This window comes from Balaenoptera musculus, chromosome 9, assembly GCF_009873245.2.
Source record: "Balaenoptera musculus isolate JJ_BM4_2016_0621 chromosome 9, mBalMus1.pri.v3, whole genome shotgun sequence".
NCBI lineage: Eukaryota > Metazoa > Chordata > Mammalia > Artiodactyla > Balaenopteridae > Balaenoptera > Balaenoptera musculus.
Genome location: NC_045793.1, coordinates 22684097 through 22699462, shown reverse-complemented (window position 1 = coordinate 22699462; position 15366 = coordinate 22684097). Strand labels below are relative to the sequence as shown.

General features: G+C 35.2%; 1 protein-coding gene across 2 annotated transcripts in view; it reads right to left on the bottom strand.

The window, feature by feature from the left end:
- Window positions 1-15366, bottom strand: part of COPG2 (COPI coat complex subunit gamma 2) — a 137724-nt gene that overhangs the window by 113278 nt on the left and 9080 nt on the right. For both annotated transcript variants that reach the window (XM_036864135.1, XM_036864134.1), the window contains one exon: window positions 5568-5647. In XM_036864135.1, coding sequence (XP_036720030.1) covers window positions 5568-5647 — 80 coding nt within the window. The remainder of the gene's footprint in view (window positions 1-5567; window positions 5648-15366) is intronic.

Below are 15366 nucleotides of genomic sequence, written 5' to 3'. Positions count from 1 at the left end.
ACTTTATAAGAAACTGCCAAACTTTTTCTGTGGTGGTTGTATCATTCATTCTACATTCCCACCTACAACGTAGGAGAGCTTCAGCTGTTCCATACACCAAGTTCCATACTTGGTATTGGAGCAGGTTTGTTGATTTTGGTAGTGTCAGGCTTTTCTATTTTAACCATTTTAGTGAGTATGAAAAGGTATCTCACTGAGGTTTCAATCTTCATTTCCTTGATGACTAATAATATTGAGAATATTTCCGTGTGCTTATTGGCTATCTGTATATACTCTTTTGTGAAGTGTCTGCCTTCAGGTTTTCTCAATATCCATGATTTCTTACCAAGCTAACACAATTGTCTATGTATGCAGAATGGTCATCTAATATATTAGTTTTCTATTCCTGCTACAACAAATGACCACAATTAGTGGCTTAAAACAACAAAAATGTATTTATTATCTTACAGTTAGTTCTATGGGCTAGAATTCCAACTCAGGTCTCACTGGGCTAAAATCATTGTGTCAGCAGGGCTGCATCCATCTCATAGGCAAAATATATTCACCCTATCCCAAGAGCTCCCCCAAATCAACACATTATAGCATTAACTCAAAGTCCAAAATCTCAGGACGTCTCTGGCAGTCCAGTGTTTAAGACACCATCGTCCAATGCAGGGGGCGCAGGTTCAATCCCTGGTTGGGGAGCTAAGATCCCACGTGCCGTGCGGTGTAGTCAAAAATTAAAAAAAAAAAAAAAAGTCCAAAATCTCACCCAACTCAAAAGTCCCAATCTTATCATCAAAAATCATCTAAATCAGGGATGGGTGAGATTGGGTATAATTTATCCTGAGGCAAAATTCCTCTCCATGCATGGACATGTGAAACTAAAAAACAAGTTCCCTGCTCTGAAACACAAAGATGGGACTGCCATAGGATAACACATACAGACGTTCCTGTTCAAAAAGAGAAAATGAAAGGATAAAAAAGAGTTACTGGTCCCAAGCAATTTTGAAATCCAGCCAGGCAAACTGGAAGAGGTTTCAAGTCGTGGCAGAATTCACTATGGTTCTCAGCTCTACCTTATGGGCCTCCGCCCTCTGAGCCATCCTTCCTTTTTATAAAGGGCAGCTTGTGTTTAAAGCTGAGGAGTCTTATCAGCCTGTCTCCTGCCTGTAGAATTTTGGGGCTCTGACAGCCTTCTTTCACTTCACCTCTCTGTTCCTTTCAGTCCAACCTGGCAGTGTTTCTGCTGGTATAAGATTCTCAAGAGTCTTGTGGGACTACCATACACGTACAGAGAGACTCACTCCACTAGACAAGAGGCTCCTCCACAGATCTTGCCTAGATAATCCCATCTCTATTTTTGGCTTCTGCTTAGATGCTGAGGGAATCTATGAGTCACACCCTTCATCTCTCAGTGTTTTGTGTGAGTGAATACACTGACCTTTTAATCTTTCTGAGGTTTTAGGAAAAGGCTGTAGAGTAACTGATTTTTTCTCTAGAGAAGGCTTTCCCAACACACATCTCTTGATTTTAGCATCCTTTGACATTTTGGTAGGCTGACAATTTCCAAAATCAACAACTCCTGGTTTATTTTTGTTTTGTTTTTGAGGTGTAATTGACATACAACATTATATTAGTTTCAGGTGTACAACCTAACGATTTAGTATTTATCAAGATCTCCTGGTTCATGTTTAACAGGTCTCTCCTCAATTTATTACCCTACAAGTGGCAAAAAGAAACCAAGCCACACCTCAACATTCTGCTTGGAAATCTCAGTTAAATATCCAAATTCGTTGCTTACAAGCCCTGCTTTCCACCTAACTGCAGGATACAATGCCACTAAGCTTTCTGCCACAATATAACAAGGATCCCCTTCCCTCCAGTTTCTAATACCTTTCTCATTTTCTTCTGAGCCCTCACCAGCAACACCTTTAATGTCCATATTTCTATCAACAGTCTGTTCACAATGCTATATGATAAATGTTTTCTCTATCCTGCTCCTCACTTCCTTCTGAGTCTAGCAGAGTCATTAACGCCCATATTTCTACTAACAGTTTGTTCCAGGCAGCGTAGGCTTTTTCTATCATGTTCCCCAAAACTCTTCCAGCACCTGCTCACTGCCCAATTACAAAGCCACTTCCAAATGTTTAGGTATTTGTTACAGCAGCACCCCACTTCCAGGTACCAAAGTCTCTATTAGTTTTTTTTCTAGTTTTGAGATATAAGTGACATATAACATTGCGTAACTTTACAGTATACAATGTATTGATTTGATACACTTAAATACTGCAAAAATCTGTTAGTTTTCTATTGCTGCTGTAACAAATTACCACAAACTTAGAGGCTTAAGACAACATTCACTTCTTTACCTTACAGTTCTGTAAGGTGAGGTCCAACACAGGTCTTACTGGGCTAAAATCAAGGTGTCAGCAGCATGGCATTCCCTTCTGGAGGCTGTAGGAGTAAATCCATTTCCTTGCTTTTTCCAGCTTCTAGATGTCACCCATATTCCTTGGCTTATGGCCCCCTTCCACCGTCTCCAAATCCAGCAACGACAGTGCATCCCTCTGACCTGGCTTCCATCATCACATCTCTTTACTGACCCTTTTCTTCTGTCTCCCTCTTCTACTTTTAAGGACCCTTATCCTTATATTGGGCCCACCTGGATAATCCAGGATACTCTCCCTATCTGCTGATTAGCAACTTTAATTCCCCTTTGCCATGTAATGTAACATATTCACAGGTCCTAGGAATTAGGACAGGGATATCTTGGGGGTGGAGGGGGCATTATTCTGCCTACTACATCTACTAATCACTTAAAACGAACGAGAAGCAAACCATAATTCAAAGCGGCCTAACAGGACTCAGATGGAAGTATTAACAGCTAAACAAAGGAACGAAAAACCCTCAATCAACAGTTGATTAATCTACTTTTAATTTTTCCAATATTTAGTGAATCTAGCAATCTAAGTGAAGATTGTTTTGTTTTGTATTTGTGCCACACACTGTTAGCTGACTGATCCAATACCCATTTTTAATCCCTTCTCCCAAGCCTGCCCCTTGGGCTATAAAAGCTATATACTCACTTTCCTGGCCTCCTAAGGTTAGTCATAACGCAGCTGTGCCAAATAAAATCTAAAAATTGCCTTGGGAAAAGCTTTTGCATACCTGATAAAAGGGGCAGACGGCGCTGGCTCTCTCTGGCCCCCTTCCCGGTACCCCTCCCACCTTGAATGGTGCACTGCCAGTAATTCAGGCATCTTATTTTGCAATAATGTGAGGATGTCCCAAAGAATTTAAGAGACACCAGCCCTGCCACTATTGAACTACTGAACCAACACCAGCTACTCTGTGCTTATTTTGTTTGTTTACTATTTAATTCTGGCTTTGTGTCATTTTCAGCTGAAAGCTTTACTAATATTATGAAACTACATTCAACACAACTGCTGGTTAAACGTAAGTACCCTCCTCCAAAATTTATTTTCTTGTACAAATACCAGATTCACTTGAATGAGTTATAATTAGTAACTATTAACAACTATATATTAATAACTGTTAATAACTATTTTCTAAATAACATTTGTTATATATCTTAGGACTCTGAATTATACATACTCATTCTAGGACACTTGGAAATTATCAAAACTTTAAAGAAATAAATAGCCACAATTCCAAACACCCAGAGATAACTTACTGGTAATATATCAGTGTATATCCAATCATATATTTTTATATACATACTTAGAATATTTTTAAAAGAGACTACAGGGAATACACAGACTTGAATCCAACTTTCATTTAGCACTTTATTGAAGACTTTTCCATATCATTAAAGATGTCTCAAAAATATATTCAAAAAATTAAAATATTTCATAATATGACTATAACATGATTAATTAGATCATTTTTAACAATGTCATTCAAGTTGTTTTTTCCTTTTTGCTAGTGTAAACAGTGTTGCAATAAGCATCATTGTATATAAGTATTTCTGTGCTATCTCTGATTGTTTTCTGTGGATAATTCCATAGATGTGGAATTACTGGATCAAAGGGATAAACCCTTTCAAACATTCAACAAATGCTGCCACACTGCTTTCTAGAAAAACTGAATCAATTTATTATTCTACCTCCTGTATACAAGAATATCAATATCCCTTACAAGTACTGACTGCCTTTTTTCCTTTTTGCCAATTTGATTGGCAAAATATTATAATTTTCCAAAATTTATAAAGAACTCATAAACTCAATAGCAAAAAAAAAATCTGATTTAAAATGGGGAGATGTGAACAGACATTTTTCCAAAGAAGACATACAGATGGCCAACAAGTACATGAGAAGATGCTCTACATCATTAATCATCAGGAAAATGTAAATCAAAACCACAATGAGCTATCACCTCACACCTCTAAGAATGGCTACTATCAAAAAGATAGAAACAGCAAGTGTTGTTTAGGACATGAAGAAAAGGGAACCCTCTGCACTGTTGGTAGGAATGTAAATTGGTACAGCCACTATGGAAAACAGTATGGAGGTTCCTCAAAATATTAAAATAGAACTACCATGTGATCCAGCAATTCCATTTCTGGGTATTTATCTGAAGAAAACATTAACATTAATTCAAAAAGATATATGCACTCCCATGTTCACTGCAGCATTATTTACATTAGCCAAGATATGGAAACAACCTAAGTGTCCATCAACAGTTGAATGGATAAAGAAATTGTTGTACATATATGCATTGGAATATTATTTGGCCGTTAAAGAAGCATGAAATCTTGACATTTGTGACAACATGTATGGACCTTGAGAGCATTATGCTAAGTGAAATAAGTCAGACAGAGAGAGACAAATACCATATGATCTCTCTTATATGTGGAATCTAAATAAATAAATACATACATAAAACCAGGCTCATACATACACAGATACAGAGATCAGATTAGTGGTTTGCCAGAGGCAGGGACTGGGGGAGTGGGAGAAATGGGGGAGCTGTTTCGGGGTTTTTTTTTTTTTTTTAGTTTAAATAAATTGAACTTAAAAAGCACAAAAAACAAAACAAAAAAATATTGTAACTCATTCTTGAATTTTTAATTACATTTTTTGGTTACTAGTGAGAATGACTATTTAAAGATATTTAGACCCTTTATACTGATTATTTTATGAAGTATCACTCGGAGTTTTTTTGAAGTATAAGAGTTCTTTATATATTATAGATGTTAGCCTTTTGATGTACTTGTTATATTTTTTTCATAAATCAACTATACTCTAATATAAAATAAAAATTTTTTAAATAAATATTTTATTTCAATGTATCATTTACTTTTTAGTTTTGTTTATATATTTTTATGACATTCTAAAATGTAATCAAATCTATTAGTATTATCCTTTGTGACTTCTCAGCTTTATTAGACAGAGATGGTTTTCACATGACAACCACATTTTAGAAAAGAATGCTTTAAGACATTATGTTCTTTTAAATTCCTATTGGCTTTCTTACAGTCAAAAAGTAAAATTAACAGAAACAGAACAACAAATACTCCACTAAATATGTAAGTATTGCATCCTAGGTTTTAACTATTCACATACCTGCTTGTGACAATTATGACATCCTCAGAGATGGTAGCCATTTCTTTGATAGTAAGGTAGCACATTCTTCTCAATGTTTGCTGAAAAATTATTTATAAAAGGCAACAGGTTATTCATAAGGAAATGGTTTTTTAAACTGTTTGAAGTGAGGACCCCAAGTAAATATATTTAGAAAGCTATTCTTAAAAAGATTCTCATCTACCCAAAAAGTCCTTTTAAAAGTGCCTGGATGAGGGGACTTCCTTGGTGGTCCAGTAGTTAAGACTCCTCACACCCAATGCAGGGGCCCGGGTCTAATCCCTGGTCAGGGAACTAAGATGCTGCATGCCGCAAGGCATGGCCAAGGAAAAAAAAAAAAGAAAAAAAAGGCCTGGATGAGAAAATATTCAAAATTCTAGTATTTCCTAAACACAAGTAATTGATGCACTAACAGTAGAAAACACCTAGATGAAAATTCAAAAATTCAGTTAATTATATGGGTCTTTATACAGAAAGACCCAAACTGTGACTCTGACAATGTGAGTCCAAAGACAGGTTTTTCAAAGTGCTAAAGGCTTGTCCTAGAAAATGTATTTTTTAAATTCTTTAAAAATATATACAGAGAGACATGCAGACTCTGTGTTTTCCTCAGTTCAGCATATTTTTCCTTAAGGTATTTGTGGTTGTACAACTACTATTTTCAATTATCAAGATTTCTAGATGGACATCTGGATCCAAAAGAAGTGTTAAATAAAGTTTCGCCCACCCTTTCTCCTCACCTGGATCTCCAATTTTATTCATAAACACTCATACTCAATGCTCAAAGCCTTGGTTCCTCTAGCCTGTCTAGCCTCATTCTCTACCAAGTAACTTCAAATTTCTTATAAGTAGTGAAACTCAAATACATCAGACCCAGCTCCAGAGTCCAAGCTGTACAAAGGATCTGTTGGAGACTACTGAGCCTATTAAGGAACAGGCAGAACAGAGTGAGGATTCTCATGGTGATTAAACACAGAAAAAAATCACCCCAGAATAAGAAAGGCAGCATGGGCAGATAATGAGGCATATCACATCCATATGAAGCTACTATGAGAAGCAAAAAAATGACAATCAAAACTTCAGAGCAGAAGAAAATTTACACTCCCCCCTAAATAAAAATCTACCATGAAGCAGAATAAAACTGGAGATCCGGGGCTTCCCTGGTGGCGCAGTGGTTGAGAGTCTGCCTGCCGATGCAGGGGACACGGGTTCGAGCCCTGGTCTGGGAGGATCCCACATGCCGCGGAGCGGCTGGGCCCGTGAGCCACAGCTGCTGGGCCTGAGCGTCTGGAGCCTCTGCTCCGCAACGGGAGAGGCCGCGACGGTGAGAGGCCCGCGCACCGCGGTGAAGAGTGGCCCCCGCTCGCCGCGACTGGAGAAAGCCCTCGCACAGAAACGAGGACCCAACACAGCCAAAAATAAAAATAATAAATAAATAATAAATTAAAAAATTAAAAGAAAAAAAAAACTGGACATCCAAAAAAATTTAGCTAAAGCACAAAAAATGGAGGCTCAACACTGTTAGTCATTGGGGAAATACAAATTAAAACCACATTTCATATACCACCTCACACCCACCAAATTGGCTAAAATTAAAAAGAGTGACAATGTAGTGTTGACAAAGATGTGTTTTTAACAACTATACTGCCTAAACAAATACACAGAAATGCTGAATAAAACAGGAACGAAAAAATTTTAATACGTAGCCAAGGGAAAATGAAGGGAAATTCACAGGTGCCAAAAATGGAAAAACACACAACTCATAGCCACAGAAGTACAAGCCCAGGGTCTTGCACAGGATAAAGTATCTAAAGTCTACAAAAGATGGGATTCTAAAAGGTATATTCTTCAGGCACAGGGAAAATTATTCTAGATAATAACTCAGAAATACAGTAAAGAATGAAGAGTAAAAAAAAAAAGAAAGCGGTAAACAGTAACAAGACAGAGTGGTATTGGCGTAAGAATGGACAAATTTATCAATGGAACAGAAAAGACAACCCAGAAATATACCCACATAAATATAGTAAACTGATCTTTGACAAAGGAGCAAAGGCAATACAATGGAGGAAAGACAGTCTCCTCAACAAATGGTGCCAGAACAACTGGATATCCGCATGCCAAAAAGATGAATCTAGACACAGACCTTACACTCTTCACAAAAATTAACTCAAAATCGACCACAGACCTAAATGTAAAATGCAAAACTATAAAATTCCTAGGAGAAAACTTAGATGATGATGAGTATGGTGATGACTTTTTAGATACAACACCAAAGGCATAATCCATGAAAGAAATAATTGATAAGTCAGCCTTTATTACAATTAAAAACTTCTGCTCTGCAAAAGACAATGTCAAGAGGATGAGAAGATAACACAGACTGGGAAAAATATTTACAGAACACATAACTGAGAAAGGACTGTTATCCAAAATACACCAAGAAAAACCCCCCCAAAAACAAAAAAAAACCTCTTAAAAGTCAAAAATAAGAAAAACAACCTAATTTTAAAATGGGCCAAAGACCTTAACAGATATCTCCCTTAAGAAGAAAAACAGAAGGCAAATAAGTATGTGAAAAGATGCTCCTCATTATATGTCATCAGGGAAAGGTAAATTAAAACAGCAAGATACCACTACACTCCTGACAGAATGGTCAAAATCAGGAACACTAACAACACCAAATGCTGATGAGGATGTGGAGCAACAGGAACTCTCATTCGTTGTTGCTGGGAAATAAAAATGGTACAGCCTCCTTAGAAGATAGTTTGACCATTTCTTACAAAACCAAACATACTCTGAACATGCAATCCAGCAACTGTGTCCTTTGATATTTACCCAAAGGAGTTGAAAACTTATGTCCACACACAAACCTACATACAGCTGTTTATACCAGCTTTACTCATAATTGCCAAACTTGGAAGCAACAAAGATATCCTTTAGTAGGGGAATGGATAAACTATGGTACATCCAGACAACAGAATATTATTTAGTACTAACAGGAAATGAGCTATCAAGCCATGAAAAAACACGGGGGAAACTTAAATGCATATTACTAACTGAAAGAAGTCAATATGAAAACGCTACATGCTGTATGATTCCAACTAAACGACACTCTGGAAAAGACAAAGCTATGGAGACAGTAAAAAGACCCGTGGTTGACAGGGGTTGGGGGAGGGAGGGAGTTAGGGATAAACAGGCAGAGTACAGAGGATTTTTAGGACAGTGAAAATACTCTGTATGATATTTTAATGATGGATACATGTCATATACATTTGTCCAAACTCACAGAATGTACACCACCAAGAGTGAATGTAAACTATGGACTCTGGGTTATAATGATGTGTCAATGTAGGTTCATCAATTGTAACAAATGTACCACCCTGGTGGGGATGTTGATAATAGGGGAGTCTATGCATGTGTGGGTAAAATCTCTGTACCTTTCTCTTAATTTTGCTATGAACCTAAAACTTCTCAAAAAAACAGTCTTTTTTAAAAAAGTGGTAAAGACATGGGTAAATCTCAATAACAACAAAAATCGCACAAAAATAATGTATGATATATAAATATATGTATATGTAAATGTGCATGTGTATGTGTGTGTGTGTATATATATATATGTATGTATATATATATATATATATACATATATATATATACACACACACACACACACACACATGCAGATTACAGATGGTCCCCAACTTCAATGGTTCAACTTATGATTTTTCAACTTTACGATGGTGCAAAAGTGATAAGCATTCAGTAGAAACCATACGTCGAATTCTGAATTTTAATCTTTTCCCCATCTAGCAATATGCTGTACAATACTGTCTCGTGATGCTGGGCAGCGGCACTTAGCTGCAGCTTCCAGTCAGCTATGCAATCACAAAGGTAAACAACTGATACACTTACAACCATTCTGTACCCATACAACCATTCTGTTTTTCACTTTCAGTATTCAATAAATTATATAAGATATTCAACATGTTATTATAAAATAGGCTTTGTGTTAGATGATTTTGCCCAATTATAGGCTACTGTAAGTGTTCTGAACACGTTTAAGGTAGGTTAGGCTAAGCTATGATGTTTGGTAGGTTAGATGTATTAAATGTACTTTTGACTTACGATATTTTCAACTTACAACGGGTTTATTAGAACAACTTATGATGGATTTATCAGAGCTGTTTTAGTGTCACTGTCTGCTAATTCCATCATCTTTATCATTTCTGGGCTTGTGCCTGTTGATCCATTTTTCTCCTGGTCTGGATAATATTTTCCTGCTTCTCTGCATACCTGGTAATTTTTTATTGAATGCTGTACATTATGAAGCTTATGTTGTTAGGAGCTGGATTTTGTTGAATTCTTTTATATAGTGTTGCACTTTACTCTGTCATGAGGTTAAGTTACCTGGGATCAGTTTTTCACTTTTGAGGCTTGTGTATAAGCTTTTTAAAGCCTTAGTCTAAGGCTAATATATTCCCATTACTAGGGTGTACCTTTCTGAGAACTATACAAGATGACAAGGTCTTCCCACTCTCACTGGTAGGAATATGAATTATTCTCAGCACTGTGTCCTGGTGATTCTTTCTTTGGCCTTAGGTAGCTTTCCTTTTACGTATGCACAGGCCAGTTCTTATCTAAAGATTCAAGGGGAGACCCTCAGCAGATTGCTGGAACTATCTCTTTCCTTTCTTTCTTTCTTCCCTCCTTCCCTCTCCCCACACCTCCTTCCTCTCTAGTACTCTGCCCTACAAGTTTAAGATTTCTTGGCTTTCCCAAACTCCATCTGTTTTCTCGGCTCAGAGAGATAGGTAGGCTCCTTTTCAGTATGCCCTCCCTAACCTGAGAACTGTAATCTGCCCCTAGGAAATGAACTAGCACAACCCTAGGTTTTTCTCTTTCTTCAGATCATAATCCTGGAATGCTTGTTAATCTAATTTCTGAAAAACTACTGTGTTTTATATATATATATATATATATATATATATATATATATATATATATGTATTTTTTTTCTAGGTATTTATGGTAGCAGGATAAATCTAGCCCCTTTACTTCATCATGGCTGGAAACAGAACAGAAATGTGTTCTTTTGTTTTTTTGGCCTTGTGCCTTGCAGGATCTTTGTTCCCTGACCAGGGATTGAACCTGCGCCCTCAGCAGTGAAAGCATGGAGTCCTAATCACTGGACGGCTGAGGAATTTCCATAAATGTGTTCTTAATATCAAAAAATATGGTGAATTATCTAGTTACTCTTTTATTATTGATTTCCAACACTAATCCAATGTAATTAGAGAACATAAGATACACAATTTCATTCATTTGAAATTTGTTGCATATTGTTTTATGGCTCAGTATATAGTCAATTTCTGTAAATGTTCTTTATGTTGTTTATTTACATTTAATGCGACAATGATGTATTTGGGTCTATATCTACCATCTTATTATATAATTTATGTTTGTCCTGCTTGATCTATCATTCTTTTCTTTTCCTTCTTCTGGCTTGATTTTTTAGCATGTGTGTGTGTGTGTGTTGTGTTTTTTGTTTGTTTTGCACAATTAAGTGCACAGTTTGGAAGAGAAAAACAATAGAGAAAAGTCAATGAGACAAAAAGCTGGTTCTGTGAAGAGATCAATAATATTTATAAACCTCTAGACAAACTTCGCAGGAATAAAAGAGAGAAGATAAAATTTACCAATATCAAAGTGAAAAAAGAGATATCACTACAGATCCTCAAACATTAAAAGAATAAGGAGATATTACGAACAGTTTTATGCCAATGAAGTTCAACAATTTAAATGAAATGGACAAATTCCTTGAAAGACACAAACTACCAGGGATCACTCAAGAAGACAAATAATCTGAATAGCAGCATATCTATTTCCTTTTAAAGTAGTTAAGTATCAAAAACCTTCCTACAATAAAGATGGTTTCAATAGTGAACTCCATCAAACATTTCAGGAAAAATTAATAATGATTCTCCAAAAACTCTTCCAGAGAGCAGAAGACAAAGAAACACTTCTCAATTCATTTTATGAAGCCAGCATTACCCAAATACAAAACCCAAGAAAAAACTATACATAAATATATTTCATGACCACAGACTCAAAATCCATAACAAATTTTAACAAACAGAAAACAAAGATTTTATATTTTCCAGGAAAATAAATGCATCTCACCATATTAATATACTAAAAAAGAGAAACCATAATAATTCAATGGATATAGAAAAGACATTTGACCAAATTCAATACCCATTTATGGAAAAAAAAAAATCTCCCAGCAAACTAGGAATAGAAAGGAAATTCCTCAACCTGATAAAGGTCACTTATGAAAAACTTGGAGCCAGCATCACATTTAATGGTGAAAGATTAAATACCTTCCCTCTAAGATCAGGAACAAAGCAAGGATGTCCTCTACCATCACTTCTATTCACACTATACAATAGTGCAAGAAGACAAAAAGGTAAGATAAACAAATAAAAAGCATACAGACTGAAAAAAGTAAATCCTAAGGAATCTCCCAAAATACTCCTAGAAGTAATAAATAAATTTAACAAGATCACAGGAAACAGGTCAATATACAAAAATCAATTTAATCTCTATAGACTACCTACAAACAATACAAATGCAATAGTATAAAAAATGTTAACTGCTTCAGGGATAAAGTTCACAAAATGTGTATAAGACTTGTATGTTGAAAGCTACAATACTGCTGACAGAAATTAGAGACCTGAATAAAGGGAAATATATACCATGTCTATGGAGTAGAAAACTCAATAATGTTATAATGTCAATTCTCCTCCAATTGATCTTTTTTTTTTAATTTTCTTGAAGTATAGTTGAACATATTGATCTTTAGAGTCAATGCAATCACCATCAACATTCCAGCAGGCCTTTTTTGATAGAAATGGACAAGTTGATTCTAAAATGCATAGAGGAATGCAAAGAACTTAGAAGAGCCAAAACAACTTTGAAAAAGAAAAAAATAATAATAAAATAGGAAAACATGCACTACCTGATTTAAAACTTACTATAAAGCTACGGTAATCAAGACAGTGTGATACTGGAATAAGAACAGATATATATAGCAATAAAAAAAATAGAATGTTCCAATGTGCCATTGTAACGCAATCATCATTATTTCTTCCTCCTCCTCCTCCCTCCATACTGATATTCAATTATTCCAGTAGAATTTGATGAGAAAAGAAAGGAGGAGAAAAAGGAGCGGGTGGTAGAGGAAGAGGAAGGAGATGAAAAGAAATTCAACCCTCACTTTATATCATGTACAAAAATTAACTCAAAATGATCCTAAAGCAATTTAAGACACAAAAACTACAAAATGCCTAGGGAAAAAACAGAGGAGAAAATCTCTGTGACCTTGGGTTAGGCAAAGATTTCTATAATACACATCAAAAGCACAATCCGTAACAGGAAAAAAAACCCTGATAAACTGGACTTCATCAAAATTAAAAACTTCTGCTCTTTTAAAGACTAAGGAAGTGAAAAAACAAGACACAGACTAGGAGAAAATATTTGGGAAACATCTGATAAACAACTTCTATCCAGAATACATTAAGACCTTCAAAACTCAATAATAAGGAAATATACAACCAAATTATTAAAAATAGGCAAAAGATATGAACAGATCCTTCATCATGGAAGATATATAGAAGGCAACAAAAGCACATAAAAAGATTTTGAGATAATTAGTCATTAGGGAAATGCAAATTAAAACTACAAAGAGATACCACTACATACGTATTAGAATGACTAAAATTAAAAAAAAACAAAAAAACAAAAAAAACATATAATACCAGGTGCCGGCCAGAATGCAGAGCTACTAGAAGCTTCATACAGTAATGGGGGGAATGGTACTGTCACTTTGGAAAATGCGTTGGCAGTTTCTTACAAAGTTAAACATACATACACCTATCATATGACCCAGCAATTCCACTCCTAGGTATTTACCCAAGAGAAATAAAAACTTACATTTAAAAACTTATACATGAATGTTTATAGCAACATTATTCATAACCACCAAAAAATGGTAACAAACCAAATGCTCTTCAGCTAATGAACAAATAAACTGAGGTACATCCATACAACAAATTACTACAATGAAATAAAAAGGAGTAAACTGACACAAAAAATAACATGGAAAAATCTCAAATGAATTATGCTAAGTGCCTGAAAAGAAGACTCAAAAGGCTTCATATAGTATGATATCATTCTTATGACTTCCTGGAAAGGCAAAACTATAAGGAAAGAAAAGAGATTATTGGTTTCCTGGGCCTGAGGATGCGAGGAATAGATCATATAGTAGGGAACTTTTTGGAGTGATGGAAATGTTCTAAATCTTGACTGCAGTGATGATAATACTACTGTATGCATTTGTCAAAACTCGTAAAACTATACCCTAAAAAGGGTGAATTTTACCATTTGTATATTATACTTAAAAAAAAAAAAAGAAAAAGAATGCAGTGGTGAGTGAATGAAAAGGCAAGCCACAGACTGGGATCTGGGAAGGAGAAAATATTTACAAAACACCTATCTGATGAAGGTCTTGTATTCAGAAAATTAAAAAAGCACCTACAACTCAATAAGCAGAAGATAAACAACCTGATTTTTTTTTTAAAAAAAGGTAAAAGATTTCAACAGACACTTCACCAAAGTAGATAAACGGATGGCCAATAAGCATATATTTGCTTAATACATGCTTAATACATTCATCATTCAGGAAATGCAAACCCAAGAATGCCACTTCTAGATACTAACCAAAGAAAATGAAAACATAGGTCCACACAAAGACTTGTACTTGAATATTTTTAGCAGCTTTGTTTATAATATCTATAAACTGGAACAACCCAAATATCCATTAACTTGTGAATGGATAAATAAAGACTACCTCCATACAATGGAATACTACTCAGCAATAAAAATGAACAAACTACTGATACATACAAAAACTTGGATCAATCTCAAAAGCTAAGGGAAAGAAACAAGACATAAAAGTCATAAATGACTATATACTATATTATTAAATCTAAATGAAATTCTAGAAAATGCAAAACTATGTTGTCAGGAAGTAAATCAGTGATTGCCAGGTGCTAGGGGCTGAGGGAGGAGATAGACAACTAAGAAATATGGGGGCACATTCTGGGGTGATGAAAAGTTTCTATATCATGACTGTGGTAATTGTTCCATGACTCTATACACTGGTCAAAACACAACTGTACACTTAATTGGTGAATTTTATTGTATATTTAAGCTGATTTTTAAAATTAAAAAAACAAAGCAGATTTTTTAAAGGCTAAAATAAAGTTATAAACCTATAAATCAATAGAAGGAATATAAATAAGCAAAGAATATAAACAGACAATTCACAGAGGAGGAAAAGTAAAATGGCCACTAACTATACGAAAAGAGTTTCAATTTCAGCAGTGATATGGTAATGCAAATTAAAACCACAAAGAGATGCCATATCACCTTCTTGTGAATGGCAAATATTTAGATCAGATAATAAGAAATTATTATTTGGAGCAGGTAAGGATTTGGAAGCAAATCAGTGTAAATTAGTACAACCCTTTAAGATCAATTTGGCAAGATCGTATAAATAGCATTACCTAGAAATTCCACTTAGAGGTATCTACCCCAGAAAAATTCTCTATGTGCACAAGAAGACATGTACATAAACATTATGTGTAATGTCATTTGTAATAGCAAAAAAGTAGAAGCAACTTATAGATCTACCAGTGGGAGAATGGATAAATAAATAAGAATA